The sequence below is a fragment of the Artemia sp. Qi Xiang Cuo genome, chromosome 8, assembly GCF_049724085.1.
Source record: "Artemia sp. Qi Xiang Cuo chromosome 8, ASM4972408v1, whole genome shotgun sequence".
NCBI classification, from domain to species: domain Eukaryota; kingdom Metazoa; phylum Arthropoda; class Branchiopoda; order Anostraca; family Artemiidae; genus Artemia; species Artemia sp. Qi Xiang Cuo.
In genome coordinates this window covers 4540519-4560803 of record NC_142801.1, presented here as the reverse complement: position 1 = coordinate 4560803, position 20285 = coordinate 4540519, and the positions used below count along the sequence as shown (strand labels likewise).

The 20285-nt window shown below is 35.8% G+C and overlaps 1 protein-coding gene across 1 annotated transcript in view; it reads left to right on the top strand.

Annotated features, from left to right (window-relative positions):
- The window catches only part of LOC148949086 (phospholipid-transporting ATPase IF-like), a 187544-nt gene that overhangs the window by 150290 nt on the left and 16969 nt on the right, over nt 1-20285 (top strand). Inside the window, exons 19-24 of the mRNA XM_089093161.1 lie at nt 3795-3981; nt 6139-6284; nt 7124-7227; nt 11903-12059; nt 17309-17446; nt 18506-18588. Coding sequence (XP_088949287.1) covers nt 3795-3981; nt 6139-6284; nt 7124-7227; nt 11903-12059; nt 17309-17446; nt 18506-18588 — 815 coding nt within the window. The remainder of the gene's footprint in view (nt 1-3794; nt 3982-6138; nt 6285-7123; nt 7228-11902; nt 12060-17308; nt 17447-18505; nt 18589-20285) is intronic.

The following is a 20285-nucleotide window of genomic DNA, read 5'->3' as shown; positions in this document are numbered from 1 at the left end:
ATCTTTCGGAGTTCCCCGAAGCCAGTTTTAAGGCACGTGCAGATTTGTCGCGCCGGCTGCTAAAAATCGAACGCAAGTTGGAAGAAGCGCTGAACATAAAATTCGAAGCGCCAACGAACTCACCCGTGAAAGGTGCTGCAGGTGCGAACAAGGAGATAGCTAAAGATAGCTAGTGTTTCTGAGAAAAGACTTTTCTCCGTTGTTGTGGCTAATCCACCGGAAGTATCAAATCTCACGGAAAAAAGGCAGCTGATTGAGAAGTTTGGCATTAGCAATACTGATGTTTGTATCAAATCATCAAAAAGTCGTTGGCTGATCAAAGTTTCCGACCTGGTTTCGGTTGAAAAACATCGCAAAATAACTGAAAAGCGATATTGCGACAACGACAGCAACCAAGCTCGTCTACATTGGCGTTGTGAAAGGTATACCTTGTTAGCTATCAGAAAAATACAAAAAAATTGCGTCGACAGAACCCTTAAGACCGATCCGTATTGGAAGCTCGAGGACTTTCAAATCGTATTTTCCGACAGAAAGTGCCTTTTCCTCTGCAATCGGACACGGTATTCGGATCGAATATGATTGCTTTCGGATAGAGAAATTCCTGTTTATTCCGAAACGCTGCTACAATTGCCAACATTATGGACATGTAGCTTGTAAAAATGCTGTAAAGTGTGCTAGATGTTCTGGAGGACATACCTCCAGTCGTAAGCAACCGTGTTCTGCCCCTATGAAATGTGCAAATTATGGAAGTAAGAGACACCCCTCTTATAGCATCAAGTGTATAAAACTAAACGAAATTTCGAAATATCCTGGCTTACTCACCAACTCATCCGTTGTTACCCTTGCTGAAAGTTTTCTTATGCATAGTGTACGAAGAGCAGTCTTCCTGATATCAAATTGATTTGATTATTTTTAGTGCTCATGTTTAGTGCTTTAGTGCTTTTTAGTGCTGATTTGATTATTTTTAGTGCTATTTTAGTGCTATTTTTAGGTGAAAATAAGTTTTAGTGCTCATGTTCCTTTTTTCTTTTCATATAGTACTCCGTCATTCCCCTTTTTGTAGACGGGTAAGAAATACATTATTATTATTTATTATTATTAACCTCAATGAAATATTTTTCAATGGAATAAAAAAAAAACTTTTCAAAATTAATGTTATATTAAAATCCTTAGCCTTTTTTATTAAACAGTTCATAGTTTTGTTGAATATATCCTGGTCACCGTAAAATCTTGTCTACAAAAGTTATCCTATGTTGATGGACACACTTATTGCAGCAAATTTTCACTGTGCTGATCTTGTATGGTTGTTGCTACAGTGATATATTAAGTTTCAACCTGCTCTTTTCAGCCCTAGCGGAGCTCTGCCGTTCAAAATAGTTCATTTACTATAGATTAATCAAAAAAAACTTTTTTGCAGAAAATTTTTTTCAAAAAAAACTAAAGAACTCCATTAAACCAAAAACGAGCAAAAATAGAATCAAATAATCTATCAAGCATACAACTACCACAAATCAGAATCAATAAATAAATGAAACCCAAAACAAACACAAATTAAAATAAGTCAAACTCAAAACGAGCAGAAATTAATCTGAGTAGGAATCTAAACCCTACATTTTCTAAAAGCCGGAATATAATTTGTACTTTAGTGAAAAAAAATTCAAATGAATCTATTGAAAAAAATGAGCATTGCCAGTTGAATATACATATACTGATATTTATTCCTTAAAATCTTAATTAATTTTTGATTTCTTAAAGTTATAAAAGTGAAAACATTTAAAAGAATTTTTTCAGTAAAGTACAAATTATATTTTGGCTTTTAGAAAGCCTGGGGCTTAGAACCCCACTCATATTAATTTCTGCGCGTTTTGAGTTTGACTTATTTTAATTTCTGTTTGTTTTGGGTTTCATTTATTTACTGATACTGATTTCTGGTAGTTGTATGCCTGGTAAATTATTTGATTCTATTTTTGCTCATATTTAGTTTAATGGAGTTCTTTACTTTTTTTGAAAAACTTATTTTGTACAAAAAGTTGTTTGATTAATTTCTGTTCGTTTTATATTGAGATAGTCTTTATGAGAGAGAAAGACCAAAGTATAATCACCTACGGAACAAGTACTGACAAAAAAAGTGCCCTTTGTATACCTCTGCGAACCTGGCAACTAAAACCCGTAGTTACACAATTCATCCCGGTCACTCGTCGCCTGAATCACGCTCTATCATAATCTATTGACTCGGAGCAAAGTACTTTGTCTCGGAGCGATTAAGTAGTACAACATTTTGCGTCTAGAGGCGCTGAGGTACGCGGGGTCACCTTTGGAGAGTTTTGTCAGTACTTGTTCCGTAGGTGATTATACTTTGAGAAAGACTGAGCCTCTTCTGAAGTTAAACAGCCATCCCTTCCATAAAAACCTTTAATACCCCATGGGCATAACTTACAACCCTTGGCCCTAATCTCTGGGGTTTGTTTCAACCCCAAAGCCTTGATATTATAATAGAATGGCTATCTTAAAATTTCTATTAGACGCTTTTCGGGACAATATGACGTGTGTGTAGGGGTGAGAGGGTAGCTGCCCTCTGATCACTTTGACTCTTAAAAAGAGCACTATAGCGTCTCATTGCCAATGCAATGAGCCCCCTTTGAAGTTCATATGACCACACTTTCTATAAAAGCCCTATATATCCCAAGGGCATATAGGGCTTCAAAAAAATGGAGGGCAAGTAGGCCCCCTCACGCACTCATTTTTTTCCAATGTCACCCGATCAAAATTTTTAGATAGCCATTTTGTTCAGCATGGTCGAAAAATACAGTAAATATGTCTTTGAGTACGACTTAATCTCCCACAGACCCCGGGTGAAGGTCAGCAAGTTATGAACTTTGCCCAATGTTTACATATAGTATTGGTTATTGGAAAATATTCAGAAGTTTTCAGGGGGGATTTTTTCTGGTAGTTGGGGGTGGGGGGGGGGTCGAGGGTTACGCGGGAGGATCTTTCTTTTGAGGAAGTTTCACGGGGAAGTTTCAGAGAGGATCTTTCATGGGGGAAGGGACATTGCTATGAAGGGGGCGCTGGATTTCCAGCATTATTTAAAAAAACGATCAGAAATTTAATAAAATAAAAAATTTCAACTGAAAGTAAGGAGTAACATCAAAATTTAAAACGAACAGAAATTATTACATATATTAACGGCCTCTGTGATTAAGGGGTCATTCTTAAAGAATTGTAACACAATTTGAACTTTAGCGTAAAGAGCGAGGTACTGACTAGGGGGCAAACTCTCTAATATACATAATAAAAATATATGAATATAGAAGTTGGTTACGTAAGGTAATTCGTAAGTTACGTTACAGCAAAATTTCGAGAAACCCATTTAGCCAAAATAAGTAAAATTAATATACAAATTTCGTTTTAATTGTTCATGTACGGTGAGCCAAAATCAGAGCTGCATTAATCAAAAACATTCAGAAATTAAATAAAAAACAAGTTTTTTTTAACTAAAAGTAAGGAGCGACATTAAAACTTAAAACGAACAGAAATTATTCCCTATATGAAAGGTGCTGTCCCCTCCTCTCCGCCTCCCTCTTTAAGCTAAAGTTTGACTCTGTCTCACAACTTCATTTTTTAAAACAATAAAAAACTTTAGCGTAAAGAGCAAGGTGGTGAGGAGGGGACAGCCCCTTCCATATACGGAATAATTTCTGTTCGTTTTAAGTTTTAATGTCTCTCCTTACTTTCAGTTAAAACAAAACTTTTTTCTATTTAATTTCATTAATAGACTGTCTTTTCTTTTCTAGGCCTTATATACTAGCTGGTATCTATCCCTTTACAACACCATGTTCACGGCGTTGCCAATATTTATATTTGCTCTTTTTGAGCAAAACCATTCGTCTAAGCGACTGATGAAAGAACATTATTTATACAGGAATATATCGAAAAACAAAAAGTTAACATGGAAATCATTTGCTGAATGGAATATCGTGGGTAGGTTTTCTTCTTTTTGTACGTTTGTATGAAGTGTCACAAAGGAGTTTCGGAAGGTCATTTGAAATGTTCTGCTGCAAAGGGAACACATACGGAACAAGAACTTTTTTTTTTTTAATTTGCTTAAATATGAATGCGCTAGCAGGTACAAGTCATAAAAGAGCAGCTTTGGAAGATCCTTTAAAAGGCTCTTCTTCAAAGGGAACTATGTAGGGAAAGTTCTCATCTCCGAATATTGCCAAAATGTGAACACGATATATATATATCGCCCTAAATGGAAGGTTTTACTTGGAAATATTTTGCTAGATTTAAGGTGCTTTTGCTGGTAATTTTACAACGACTTACATTTATTGATGACAACTTTGCATGGATTTGGACTTTTCTATTTGGTTGTTGGTTTGGGTATACTGTTTGGTCCTAGGTAGTTGTATGGATGTGTAAGGTGAGAGCCTCGTTCAAGTGCAAATTTGTCTCAATTGCTGGATTAGGACGACAGTTTTTTTTTTTTTTTTTTTTTTTTTTTTTTTTTTTTGCCAAGTAATTACCTCTTAAACAATAATATATATATATATATATATATATATATATATATATATATATATATGTATGTATATATATATATATATATATATATATATATATATATATATATATATATATATATATATATATATATATATATATATATATATATATATATGTATATTTAGCAACAATTCCTGTCAGATAACTCGCATAAGAAAGAAAAAGATACAAATGTCTAAATCTGAAAAGTCATTTTGTAATTAACTATTAATTGAAAATAATTATCTTTTTATAAACTACATTCTTATTAGAAGCAGCATCAGCTCCTTCTATGAGATTCCTTTCATCTACTTGGTCAATAATTTTAACTTTGATGTCAGAAGCACAATGTGCTCTAGAAATAATAACATTTAGGCTCTTGTAATATGTTCGCTCAATGACTTAAAGCAGAGTATGATAACTAAATACCAACCATATCTAAATTTTGTCCTTTTGATTTTGCATTTGTAATTGCAAACATCAGCTGAATTGTAAGATTTTTTTTAATATATGGGAAGCTCTATGTTCATTTAAAATTCTGCGGAATCAGCGCCGAATGACAAAATAAACTAATATATCATCATATTTGAGTGCCCTTAATTCAAAAGTACGATTGAGGCTCCTTAACCCTATGTTAGCATAGTATATTGATTCTCAGCTTGACAATCCAGGACCCTGGGTCTGATTCCTGCTGCCGCAAAGCTTGGTGACAAGCTTGCTATATGTCCCTCGAAAAAGACCGAACAACTGAAACGTCAATTCGACGCCTGTGTGCCATCAACAGCTTTAGAGGAACTTTATCTACCATTGAGAACCCTTAGATCTATATTAATAGTTTGAAGCACTAAGGACAGTGAAAATGAATTCTGATTTTTTAAATAGGTTAAGTGCAAAATTACATAGCCTACATCTTGAAATTGGGAAAAAATGGGAACTCTATCTTCAGTAAGAAGAGCTTATATTTGAAGTAATACAGTTTTTAGTAATAGTAGGCAGCAAATTAAAAAACAAAAAACAAACGTGGATGAAAAACCATCAAAAATAAGTATAAACCAAATGCTGCTAAACAGCTTCTGAAGGTTTAGCGTTGCTTTGAAGATGTAGCTTATCTTACCCTTACTATCTGTCCCTGTAAAAAAAAAAAAAAAAAAAAAAAAAAAAAAAAAAAAAAAAAAAAACACCTACTAGAAGATCAATTTGAAGTCATATGTGCACTTAATGGCCTTGGTGGATCTTTAACTTTTTTTTCATCCTTTATCTTACCCAGTTTTGGGGTGTGAAGGCAAAAGGGTTTTATGAGTCTCGACTCAGTAAAGTGAGTCCGTCGATTATAGTAATAATAATAAATGATTCACGCATGAATGATGCAATATCAACAATGCATCTGTGTTATTGTAAATAAATACTTCACTCTGAAGACTTCTATACCCCCCCCCCCTCCGCCAGCTCTTGTCCAATTCTAACTTTCCTTCTAGAGTGTTCAGCAATGAATTAAAGTACTTAATCATTTACTTGAATTAATCAAAAAATAGTGTTTAATGGGACTTTAAAGTGAAAGTGAGATTTGATGAAGATTATTCATTTATTTCATAGGTTTGTGGCATTCCGTGGTACTCTTTTTCGGTGCATATGCACTCTTTGGTGATGGTGCTTCTCTACAGCCTGATGGAATGAGTTGGGGAGATAATGCATTTGGCACCCTTGTCTTCCATTCTGTCGTCTTCATTGTGCTTTTAAAGGTAAAGTAATACTTATTTCCCGATTTTTGTAACAACATTAATGTATCTGGAATCTTTTTTTATACCCTGACTTATTTTTACCACTTTTTTCTTTTTAGAAGTATAAAGAACTAAAATAAAACGAGTACGGAAAACTAAAAAAGCAAGGAAAACTGACTGAAAAGCAGCAGTATCGAACTAATTTAAAACAATTATAAAATCAAGGAAATGATGCTATAATAACCCCAACATGCCGAGTTCCGCGAGCCTTCTTTCATTGCAAACAGTAAATAATGAAATTTTTGAAACATGAGAAATGAAATTCTTGTACAGATCGTTAGCTGCATTTATCTAATAATCCTCTCCCGGCGCTTTCCTGTCACTTCTTAAAATCCTGGGTAAGACTATAGCTGCTTCAATCAAAGGTGTGTTTTAGTTCAAGCTGTTGACCCCCTACACTGTTGCTCAAGTTTCCTGTAGCTTAGAGGGGTAATGTCTGTGTGTCCATGTTGCGATTTGCTCTCTTTCTCTCTCTCTCTCTCTCTCTCTCTCTCTCTCTCTCTCTCTCTCTCTCTCTCTCTCTCTCTCTCTCTCTCTCTCTCTCTCTCTCTCTCTCTCTCTCTCTCTCTCTCTCTCTCTCTCTCTCTCTCTCTCTCTCTCTCTCTCTCTCTCTCTCTCTCTCTCTCTCTCTCTCTCTATCTCCCTCTCTCCCTCTTATTGCTTTTTATGTGCTGGATTCCTTTACTCCTCCGCTTTACCCTTACCTCAAGTAGAGTTTCGGGTAGTTTTTTTTGTGTAGCCTTTGCTTTCTAATTTTGTACTTATTGTCATTTTATACCTAAACTAGCGCTTAATTTCAGCTATTTCTGGAAAGTCGGTATATTAATGCATTGCTGGCTCTTTCAATTTTCCTTTCAATTTTGTTCTTCATTGGTGTTGCCTTCGGAATCTCAAGTATTTACATGTAAGTATTAGAATTATTAATTTTATATTTTAATAAATAATGAACTTGAAGGTTGTGTACATTTCTTCAATCTATTTTTTTTTTTTTTTTACTCGAATCAATCTGTTTTTCGAACGCTGTCGGGCCTTTCTTTTCGATGTAAAATAATAGCTGTATGATTTTAACAGAAAACGGTGCCCAGTCTTCAACTATTGAACATTATCAGTATTGAATTTTATCAGTATTTACCTAAATTTTTTAAAGGGAGGGGAACTTTTTTCCGCCCTACATGACCATCATTCTCAAATGGTGAAACATGTAGAATGTCCTTCTGTGACACCTCCTAGTCGTCATATCTCCATCCTCGTCGCAATCTTATTCTACCAATAGCCTCGGGTGAATCCTTATCCCAGATCCCTGTTTGACCTCACAGAAACGCTCGTTAAGCGAGCATAGTCGACAGCAGAGAATTCAAATGTGGGAGAGAAGGACGCCCTGCCACTCCTTGACAAAATAAGTATTTAAAGTAGTAATGAGAAGCTCACGGCTCAACTGACTTAATTTTAAATATAATTTTTAATTAACTGTAGTTGTTTTACAGATTCAAGCTTTAAATTAGATAAAAGATCGTTACTACCTCGATCTAATGTAATGGCATTATGGATGATATAGGTACGAAAAAAGAGGAAATGATGAATTAATAAAAACAGTTTGTAAACATAATTATTATAAGTTTCATCATAGAACGTATGTTAGAGCTTGGGACATTGTGAAAATTTACCAGAAGATTTTTGTTGTATATATGCGAGTAAAGCGTTATTAAGAATCGCATAAGTATTACAGACTATGAAAGACGATTTTGTCTTGCTTATTTTGTATGACAATCGGAGACCAGAACAAACAATCTACCCTGAGCCTGTGCAGCAAAGATGTACACACGGGGAGCAGCCTTGGGGTTTGATCCTCCCTTGAAGTCTTAGATTTTTCCGAATTCCTGAACTCTTCTTATTGAAATTACCAATGATTTTTATTTATCATTACCCCCATCCCAAAAATGTCTCAAAGTGCTCTGTCTAAAAGTCTCATGTCTCAAAGTGCTTACTGTATGCAATGTCTCAAAGTGCTTACTTTAGATATTGTAAATACCTAATGTATTCACCCGAAAGTCTTAGAATTAAAAACATAAATATCCCGTTATTGTGTCATGGATGCTTGCACACGGCTAGTCAGTTTGAAATCCAGTATACTAATGTTGTATCCATAATACTAATAACATTATTTCTATAACCGGTCCCCTAGTTTGTTTTTTTTCATCATGGTGTTAGTTAAATTGTTGATTATTTTTGGTTTTTGGATTGATATTTCACAATGATTATTGATATTGTTTTTTATTGCTTCCATGATTTTTGGTATCAATCATTATTGTTTCGTAATGATATTTTGTATTTCGTAATAATTAATTTTTTATTCTTTCATATTTTCCATTACTCCGTAGTGCAATTTCAATTGGTCATTAAATAAAAAAAAGTTTTTTCTACTGAAAGTAAGGAGCAACATTAAAACCTAAAACAAATAGAACTTATTCCGTATCCCCAATACCCCTTTCTTCGTCCTAATTTTTTTAAGAACTTTTAAAAAAAGGTCTTGATTCTAATTACGCGGTCCTTGTGTTTCAAGAATCGTTCTTAAAGAATTGAGACAAAATGTCGAACTTTAGCGAGCTGGGTATTGATGAGGGGGAGGTCCCTCATATATACGGAATAAATTATGTTCATTTTATGTTTTAATCTTTTTCAGATAATCCCAGGAAATCCGCCCCCCCCCTCCATGGAAAATGCCCCCACAAAAAGTTTCTCCATAGAAAGTTGCTTCCACGTAAAATTTTTTCACCGGGAATTACCCCTGGGCAATTACATCGTCGCTGCGAATTCCCCCCCCCCCCAGAAAATTTCTTGATTTACAAAAAAAAAGCCTAAAAAATACTCTTTAGTACGCTTTCAGTTGAAGAAAGACTTGCTTTTCTTTAAGTTCTCTTTTTTAATATTATGGGGGAATCCCCCTTATGTGAAAAATATTTCCCGAAATTCTCCCCGGTGGGAAGTTTCTCCTGCAGAAAATTTCCCATGGAGAATTTCTCCTGTTAATAATTCCCTCATCAAGAAGCTCTCCCATGAGAATTCCTCTCCCACGTAAAATCCCCTAATAACTTCCTACTCTGCTAAAAAATTTCCCCCGGGCAATGCCACTAAAGCATCTCCGCATGTAAAATGCAATCACAAACGAGGAAGTAAGACAAATAAAACGAATTTCGTATACGAATTCTGGTAAATTGCCCCCGCGTAAAACTTCCCCTGGAAAGTTCACCCGGGAAACTTCCATCCCAATGGGAAATTCTCCCCGTGTAAAACTTCTCCTGGAAAGTTCACCCGGGAAACTTCCATCCCAATGGGAAATTCTCCCCTTATAAGATTCATCCCCAGAAGATCTCCCCTCTCCCCCCTGAAAAATGTCAGTATACTTCCCTTTAAGAAATAATATATTACAATGGACAAATTTTATAACTTTCGGCCCTTACTCCGGTGGTTGTAGGGGGTCAATTGAGGTTTTCATAGTACTTAAGTATGAAATCCTCTAATTGGCCTTTTAGTGTTTCCTTCATTCACCCATGTACCAACTGATGCAAGAATAAAAGTCGGTAGAACTGCTCGTTTTTGACAAAAAAAAACATTTTAGGGTGATTTTTGCACTCCTGGTCTCACTATTTGTCGATCCCTTAGCTCTTTCCGGCCCCAAGTTCTTAGGGATGTTAAAAAGAAACTTAAGCTAAGTTTAAGTTTCTATAAGATATAAATTTCCATATTTATATTTTAGAGGTAGACTAATTCTACCTTTACTCTTCCCATTTTACCGTTTGATGTATGCTTTAATACCAGATTAATGAACCAAATTTTAATTTTATGATCTCAGTTCTTTGAAGATGATATTGCTAATTTAACTACATTTGCTGTAAATAATGTTATTTTCATTTCAAATTTTTCGAAGGGCAAACGGTAATTAAAACACTTGAAATAACCAATTTTACACTTGGAAGGGGGGGGGGGGTAAAATGCCATGGGCGTCAGCACTTGGTATTTTCTCATATACATTTTCAAGTTCTAATATACAATCTGAGCTCTTTATTTTAATTCCAGACCATATTTTTCAGTAAAGAATAAGTAATAAAATAATAAATTAAACACTAATTTTTAAACCATCAGAGAGGTGTGATCAGGGCTGTATTTAAAGCTTTGATGCTTCTAGGCTCAAGCAGTTTTGCAGCTCCGTTCTTATGATATTTTTGGGGAAATCCTCGAAAATTTGGGGATAGTGAAAGCACTGAACAGAACGCAACTAATGAGTCAAAAGTAATGAAAGAGACCATAGAGAGAAGTGGTACCGAACTCTCAGCTGCCGTTCTTGGGAGACATCTAACAGTTTATAAGTGGTCACAGAATATTTTTTGTTGTTTCAAAATCACTTTTCTGTGAATAGGCAGCGCAGCGGTGGAGTGTACCAGGCACTTTGACGATAAATCACATCGGTACAGCTTATTTAAGAAGCTGTACCCTCACTGATAAATTTATTACGCCCCCTGGCATTGTGCATCTCTAGGCCTGAGCCTAGTGGGCCTATTGGTAAATATGGGCCTGGGTGTTACTCGTTAATCTTTCTAGTTCAATCATTTTTTCTACGACAAAATTCATGGGGCAAGGCTGATAAAAATTTAGGGATTTATTTAACACTAGTCAACAGTTTACCTAAGGGTTGTGTTTGTTAGGTTTCATTTCAACTGAATCAAAAGATGAGTTTCCATGGATTACATCCCTTGGGAGACCATTCCAAAGGGACGTTAAATGTCTTACAAAGCAGTTTTTCAAGCACTCAGCAGTGGTGCCAACGCGGTACATCTGTCGAATGAAAGATCTTAAGCCGAAGTGGCCAGCCATGACAAAAAAAGCTTCTTTTCCCTACGTGGATTAGTTAAGCCAATTTTATTTTATTGGTAATGGTTTTATTTGTTTTTAGTTTTAGTTTTTTTTCTCTCTCTCTCTTTTTCTTCTTGAGTTTCTCTTGTGCTGAAGACGTCTTGTTTTGATACAGGCAAAATATCCGCGTTGTTTTACATTTTTCGTCTTTTCTCTCAACTGACCGCCGTCTCGTTTGTTGTTGTTTTTTTTTTTGGGGGGGGGGGAAGGGGGTTCTCTCTATTAGTTTTTTCGGTACAGTTGTACCGTTTCTGGTCTAATCTAGATGTCCTGCTACAATGCGCTTCATTTAGAAATGTTTTGGCACAATACCAAATCTTAAGGAGGTGACACAGCCAAGAATATCGTTTGATTTAGTAACAATTTTTGACAAATTTCAGGAATAGTAAACTGCATCTTTGGTATCTAGGTTTTATGTGGTATATGGTACATAAGCCGATATGGTATATGGCTAATGGTTCCGTAATTATTCGTTTATTGAGTTTCTGTATAGCATTATATTTATAGTTTTACTCTGGTATTAGCAAAATTTGCTGTTATCTTTTTTCTAGCTTTCTAGTATGTAACCATAGTTCCTATTTAGGTAAAATACGTGTAATATCTATAAGTGTAATTTGCCTACACAGAAAATTTTAGTATTGAGCCAAAATTATTAACTTGTTTCTTTTCAGAGAGGAAGAAACCCCGAAAGACATGTACTGGGTATATTACGTGGTCATTGGAAATTTAAATTCCTGGGCATTTTTGTTCCTGGCTCTGATTGCCTGCCTCCTTCCCGACTTTTTGCTGGTTATTTGGCGCAATCAAAAAGCGCCATTAAAAAGAAATGTAAGAAGAATTTACTTTATAAATTTTAGCCTTTCCAGCATGTATGTAGGCAGGATTTTTAACATATATCTCCCCATCCTTATATTTATTTTGTGATTTCATCCGATTTTTTTTTCCGACTACCCCATTTTTAATATTTTCAGAATATAATTTGTCCCGACCCTTAAAGTTAGCCACCACCCTTGGCATTGCCATCTACGTATATCATGCCATCTATGTTATTTCCAGAGTTATTGTGGCTGATTTCTTCTTTGCTCTTAATGGGATAAAGCTATTGCATTGCTTTGAGGTTATTTTCATATTTATCTCTACCCTTTAAAGATTTATTTATAGTTAAATTAATTTGAGAGATCTCCAATTTCTAGAAGAAGTCTTTCTTTCTGGGTATTTTCTCCAGCGCCATGTTTTTAGGTAGACTGGCACGCCATCTATATTGTCCATTTTTATAGCGTCATCTTCGTTTCCTTATCATTAAGTTGCTGATTTTTACTGGGAACAAGCAGAAGAGGGTAAGAAACTCCTTGGCCGTATTCAGTTACTCGCGAATTGTGGGGGATAGGTGAGGGGGTTCTTACACTTCCCTTGTTTCAGGGCGATTTCAGTATTCCCTGAAGACTATTTGCTCCACCCACGGCCACTCTGATTCGACTATTGCTCTGTGATTTTGCATCTGAATCGGACCGCCCATTGTATTTACATTTTCTTACTGCGTCAGAGACCATTTCATTCCGAAAGGGAAATGAGCAGTGTGAAGCCAGACTTGATTTATAACCCCTTTTTGAACTTCGTCTTCTGAACAATCAAAGCGAGTAGCAAGTATGATGTATTAGAGGTGAAGGCAGCACAGTATTCAAAGTTGATGTGCTGACTAAGGCAAAAGCAAAATCCTTGCTTTCGGCATATCTGTCGGTGATGTTGGATGCGTACAGTTAGGAAATCAGAGGGTTTTGTTATCTGCTTGTATTAAGTATCTCGGTCTATCGATAGGGGATAGTGTAAAAACGACAAGAGCTCTCCTTATATCCCATCCATTGAATATAAATATAATGCAGTAGGATCATTCCCTATCTCTATTACGGACCATTATACAAAGACGGACCGAGAAGCAAGTTCCCTGGAGAACATTTAAACAAGTATAATGGACATGAGATTTTTTCACGGGTAGACAAGTCAGATTTCTCTTGAACGGGAAACTTGGCTTCACCTTTGTACCACTAAATATAAAAAAAACTAATTTTAAATTAATTTATTCCAATACATAGATGAAAATCGATAATTAATAGTGCAATGGTATTATTAGATGTTTTTGGAAATTACAAGTAGGTTTCGAAGTCTCAAGTTGGTTTCAAAGGCATTTTGAGAAAGTTTCTGTGAAATTACGTGTTCCAGAGTAACATACACTGGACCGCTGATGGCAGATTAAATGGGAGGAGCTGTTTGTACATGCTGAGAATGTAGTAGCCAAAAATAACTGAGCCGTGACCTTACTGTATGTTATTTATTTACAGTCCTCTCATCTCAGTGAGAAACTTAGAAAAGCGTTTAGTGCGCTAGTTTGGTGTAAAGCTTGCTACAGAATGCGTATTCTCACCTGTGTCTACAACACTTTGCTATTCCTCATGTCCTTGCATTGACTCCGTTTTGGAATATGTTTACGGCTAGTGATTAAAAGACTGTTAAATCCGTATATTTCCGTTTTGCGAAATTCATCTTGTGTATACCTCTATGGTCTAGAAACAAAAGACTAGTGGCAGCCTACGAGTTAACTGAGCCACTATCCGTGGCTAAGCAGCGTCACAGTCGCTATTTTTCTAGGCTTGATAGGATAAAAAGCCTCCAACCTGCTATGTGTTAGTAGAAATATTTGAATATATTCTTGGTAGTATAGTCTTCTTCGTGAATGTGTTCTTCTTCGATAGTTATTGACTGATAATGTCGACCAAATATTTTAATTAAAATAAATCTTTCCTAAACATGGACAACATGTTTTTAATCTTGGACATGATGTAGGTAGTTTTAGGTTATTATGACCAAGATCTTGAAAAATTTCATTTTTAACATATAAACTTAAGCAAAAAGTTACACTTACAGCCTAACCTATTTAGATACAATTATGTTGCTTTACACCATTAGTCTGTTATTGAATCGGTCTTTGATTGAGCCTGTGTGGGATTGAGATGCTGTGCTCCAGTACTAAGGCGTCTTGTCAAATATTAGACTTTATTTTCCAACAATAGGATGAAGCTAATAAGCTGCATTTGTGATTAGGCTTTATTGTTAACTATTAACTCATTTAAAATATTTGGAATTGTCAATGGAAATAAAATAGACAAATCTAATAGTGTTCAACATTGTTTTCTTTTATCCCAAGAACCGCAACCACCAGCTTCAGACCGGCTTGGGTAAATAAAACCTCTCTCAAAAGAAAAAAGAGTCGCAAATCTTAACCAGCCACCAGTGGCAAGTAGCTCCTGGTACTCAGAATTGGTACTGGTAAGAGCTTCTTTCTTCCACATCGGATTGCTTTGAGGAATACATTTTCGTACCACAGTTGGGACTTTGTTCGTCCATGGAATAAAAAAAAAATATATAGTGTAGAGCTCTGACAAATAGTCCTTATTTTGCCCGCCTTTTCAAAATGTAGGCTATCTAAGAACAAATATAACAAGCTTCCTGTCGTGTTTGTTTCTTGAAAAGAAATCATGGATAGACCAGCCATAGCCACCATGTTCTTTTACAATAGCCTAAATGACTCAGTCTGAAGTGTAAAGCTCAGCCTTAATTACTTAACTTATTTTGACAAATGTTGGTTTAGAAACCTATTAAAATACCATATAAATAACCAGGGATAGGGACTCGAACCACACAAGTAGTTAGTGGACATTAAGACCTGTGCACCGGTGTATCTGGGTGGAGGGGTACCAGGTTTGACCTCTTCCTGAAATATTTTTTCTGACTCTTACATATTTCTGACTCCTAAAAAACTAAAAACTAAATTTCCGATTTGTAAATTGGTCTTTAAATGCAGATAAAAAACGTTGAAAAAAAAACAAGGTTGCTCTAAAACCTTGCTCTAATTAATTTCGTGCACATATACTTAGTTGTTAACCAATATCATTGAATTTATCAAGAGTGCTTAACTTCTTAGTCACACATGTAGGACTGTCATCTGGGGAGTTCTAGTCGTTTACCTCCCCCGGAAAATATCCACCCCCCATAAAATAACCCCCGTGGACAATACCCCCCCCCACCACGGAAAATACCCCCCCCCCCCCCCGCGCAAAATACCTCCTCCCCCGGAAAATATACACCACGAAAAATTGGGTTTCCCAAATTTGAGAATTTTATTTGAGTTGTGATTTTTTTTAGTTTCGTTGAGAAATCCTAAGGAAAGAGATAAAGAGAAATTTACACACCATAAGTATGTTAAAAACTTAGAAAATAAACCATAAATCCATTTTGTTGAAAAGACTTCCATATTAACTTCTGGAATTTTTGGCAGTAGCGGCCGCCAAATAAAAAAAAAGAAGAAAAATATTTGGGTGGAAAATCGCCAAAACTAAGCTAAAAACATATGGCCATGATATATAAGTAAGTTTAGCTATCCTTTGAAAGGATAGTTGGCTTTGGGAACCAACAAATTCTTATTGTTTAAGTTTTTACGGACGAAAGCGAAGTCAAATTCTACGAGTTTGTTTTTCTTGCCTTCCAAGTGTAAAACTACTGCAAATCACAATTAATAAATAAATGAAACCCAAAACGAACAGAAATTACAATAGATAACCTAGTCAAAGTCAAACCGAGCAAAAACTAAAAGGAGTAGGGCTGACGACCCCCGTGTCTTCTCAAGATACGAGCATAATATGCACTTCACAAAAAAAAATAATAGCTGTAGAATGACAGTTTAATATACATATTCTGATATTTATTCCTCTAAGTCTTAATACTTCTTTATTTATTAAAGTCAAATTTCGGAAAAATGCGATGTGTGTATGGGGGGGGGGGCGGGTTTGCTGCCCTCCGATCACTTTGAAATTTTAAAAAGGGCACTAGAATTTCTGATTACCAATCCAATGATCCCCTTCAATGTTTATACGACCACGCCTTCTATTAAAACCTTATATGTCCCCAGGGCATAACTTACAACCCTTGCCCTGAGGGCTGTAGGAGGGGGTTGTCATTTTCAAAGACATAATTTTCGGATCTTTTAACTACGCTGAGCAAAAATGCCTATCTCAAAATTTGGATTGGAAATGCTTGGGGAAATGACAGGCGTTGGAGGGGGCTATTTGCCCTCCGATCACTTCTGGCTATTGAAAAGGGCACTAGCCCTTTCAATTCACAATCGAATGAGCCCTTTTTGAAGTTTCTACGACAATTCCTTCTATAGGAAGTGCCCTGGTCTAAAACCAAAAAAAAAATAATAATAAAATAGATAATACGTTGTGCCAACATCGTGCTTTACTTAGGTGGCGCTGTTGCGCTGCCTATGATAGCCTTCTTCATGGACATTTTTGTTTACATCTTTCTGTTGTTGTTTTTATTAGACTCCGTCATTTTCTATTTTTCTATATACTCTGCGGGAGGGGGGGGGGTAATTTCCGGGGGTATTTTCCACGGGGGACAATTTTTAAAAGTGACCTGAAATAGACAATAGAATACGTAAATGCAGTTCCCTCCCCAGAAGCTTCCCTCTGGCTAAAATCAATTGCACGCCTCACTCAGTTTAACATCCAAATTTTCATTATGTGCAATTTATACTGTATGGATGTCCGATCACAAACCGAATATGCTTGTTCCGTTTGACAACCGGGTCTAACTGCTATCCAAATCGAAAAACTTGAAAGTATTCAGAAGCGGATGTGTTAATTAATGCTTGGAGAAAATTACACACCCTATAGTTTAATTATTCGACTTTCTCTAGTAAATCTTAATTTACTAATTTTGTCTACATGCAATGTTTTGCTGCTAATTTTTTGTTATTCATACTTTTCTATTGTATATGGCATAAAAGCTTCGAAATACAGCATTAATGATAGTATTATTGTTATTATTATCACCTGATGTATTCTTTGTTCCTAAAATATAACTCATAATTTAGATATAGGTCTAATATATATTTATCTGTTTGGATATACCTTAATATTAATGATAATGATTAATAAACTAATCTTTTTTAATTTTTCTTTTACTTATGGGTCTTTGCTTTTTTCTTTTTTTATGATCTTAAACAATTTATAATGTTTTAGGTTAAGGATTTTTCGTCCCAAGAAACAACCAAATACGAAAGTTTGATCACATTGAAAGAATTTTGTGTTGGAGGAATAATCTATGCAGAGAAGGACGGTATCATATATCATGAAAATAAAACTGTCAAAGACTTACCGGTAAGTTTTGTTTTATTTAGAATTGGAAAAAACACAGACTACAATCAATTTAGTTTCATTTGAGGTTTTAAAACGTATTATGTTGGAGTTTGTATTGACAAGGTGGCAAAAAATGTGAATTAGGTGAATAGTTCCAATAATGCTGAAGCGGAACTGTTGTAAAGTAGGTTTATATTGGGTGTTATTCTACCCTTTGCAGGGGGTATAGTTACGGTCCTAAGGTGATTAAATCTCGGGTTAATCCCGGGAGTTAATCTCTAGCAGTTAATCGAGAAGCTGAAATTATGTTGTAGAGAGAGGTTGTGTATAATATGATACTTTTACTTATGCAACCACAATACAAGGTCTGGCTATGTATGCCATGGGGACTAATGGTCCCAGATAATCAACAAATACAAGAATTCTATTATAAAGTACAATATAATAAGATATCTGAACACAAACAATATTCCAACAATATTCCAAGGTATTCCCAAATATAAACGGACAGAGCTCAGCCCGGCAAATAGATTAGTACGCCTTCGATCCAAAAAATCTTATGTTTTATACTAAAAATCGAACACATCAAAACCCACCCATTTATGTACTTAGCCACTAAAGTGGCTAACCTCATATCAAGAATGTTTTCTTTTATCTTAGTAAACAGGGGTTTTTCGAAACTTAGCAATTTATGTTTTGTGTTGTATATATTTTATTTCATATTAAATTATTTCCGCTTAATTGGAAAGGTTACCACAGAACGCCTTTCCTTCTTTTCAACATTTTTTTATTCACTTTAGTATTAAGACGGTGCCCTGTTACAGGTTCGGAGTGGCTATTGGCTCGGAAGGGGTTGAAGACTCGGTCAGTTCTATTCGTCTTATATCTACTAACAAAGGGAGTCGGGCAGAATTTTTTAAATTACAATCAGCTTCTTGTCTGTAAAAATTCAACACTAACAACCCGTTGGTTCCTACAGACACCCTTTCGGGTATATTTGTAAAATTAGCTTAGTAAAAGAGTGTTGAAGATGTTAATTTATTATCTGTTTTCGCTTAATCCCTTTCTTTTAAATTTTAGCAATCTGTTTATGAGTTCCTGGTAGCGATATCTCTTTGCCATAATGTCCAGGCTATCGATTCAGTCATGGAACAGGATAACAGGTAATCTTTTTTCTAGATGGGTACTATATACATTTCTTACCCTATTTTTTTGTTTACTGGTGATTGTATTCCTGAAACATGTGGTTTGAGACTACTGGTTGGAACATTAAGCTGCCTTCACTACTTACTTTATCCCATCAAATTCTGTTATTTTAAATATTTTAATGTTTTTTCTCAATTTATTCCAACAATTTTACTCATTCACCCTTCCCAGCAGGCTCCATTGCCCACTGAGGCTCATGGGCTCTAGGTAACTCCATGGCCCACATAGAGCCATCTACTAAGTAGATTCAAGTACAAAGTAGAACCACCACCCGTTTTTTCTGAGGAACCATCTAAAAGCTATAAATCTAGTTTTCTATTCTCTAAGAACAGCTTCGTTGCGTCTAACACTTTTGCAGTTAAATTCTCAGCATTTACATCTGGTTGTTATCTACAAGCTACTGACAAATTTTAATGTTGATGCATATTTGTTAAGAATCGTTGCTAATTTTCTTTCAGCTAGAAGTAAAAAAAAACTAAGTATAAATCAGCCTATTCTGATCCCCAGCCAATCTACTGTGGAGTTCCCCAGGGAACAATTTTAGGCCCTCTACTATTTTTGGTTATGATTAATGAGTTGGCAAATGATGAGTTGAATCGCCTCAAGTTCGTTGATGATCTACCCGTACTGGAGCTAGGTGAAAAGAGTGTTTCAAATAAGGCAGACAGAATAATGGCGAGTCTATCACGCCAAGCTGAGGAAGGGGAAATGATCGTCAATCGTGAAAAATTACTCGTATTAACTTTCCTTTTCTGAGGGACAATTCATCCCTTGCTTTATAGAATGTTTCAGGGATCATGTATATCAAACTCTTGGGAATTTACCTCACACATAACCTGAAGTAGAAAAATAGACACAGGAGAGGATCAGACGGGCAAACCTGGATATCCTTTTTTTTTTTTTTTTTTTTTTTTTGTCAGACCGTTGGTAGAATATGCTTGTTGCGTTCGGCATTACGGCCTGACTTCGGACGAGAAGGACCGCCTGGAAAGGATCCAATACCGAGCTCTTCTGGTAGTGTCTAAATCTCCCCAAGTCCCGTATTGCTCCCTTTTAAAACAGCTCTTTCAACACGCCGTGATGAATGTGTTTTAATTTTGGTTTCGGTATTTTGGAAAATCCGTGGCTGAAATACTCCCCCTCTGAGTATCTCCCTTCGCGCAAACGGCTCCCGTGACATGTAGCTCAACCGATGCCAAGAATTCAGCCGGTACCAGCAGGGCGTATGCGGTATGCAAGTAGTTTTGTTCCCTCGTTCGTCAAGATTCCTAATTCTGCACCTTTAGAGAACGATTCCTAAGGGATCCTAGCTGGTTGGACAACCAAGAGTTTTTATAGCCGCCTTCCCTTCCGAACGGGTAATTTACAATAAAGAGCTTGAAATTGAAACATTTTCTTATTTGAACATTCTAGTAAGAAACCGATCCTACGAAGAGCTTAGAAATCTCCATTAAACTTATACAAATATGAAAAGGTGATCAAATAAATCTATTGAATGAAAAATAATAAGTCTTTTAAATAAAGTAAATAGTAAAATAACAGAATTTCATGGGGCCCTGTAAGTAGTGAGACTTTCGACTGAGTGGAATGCAGGGGTGGGGGTGAGCAGTTGTGTTGGCCTTTGACATCTTAGTGCGGCAATAAGTTATCTTCA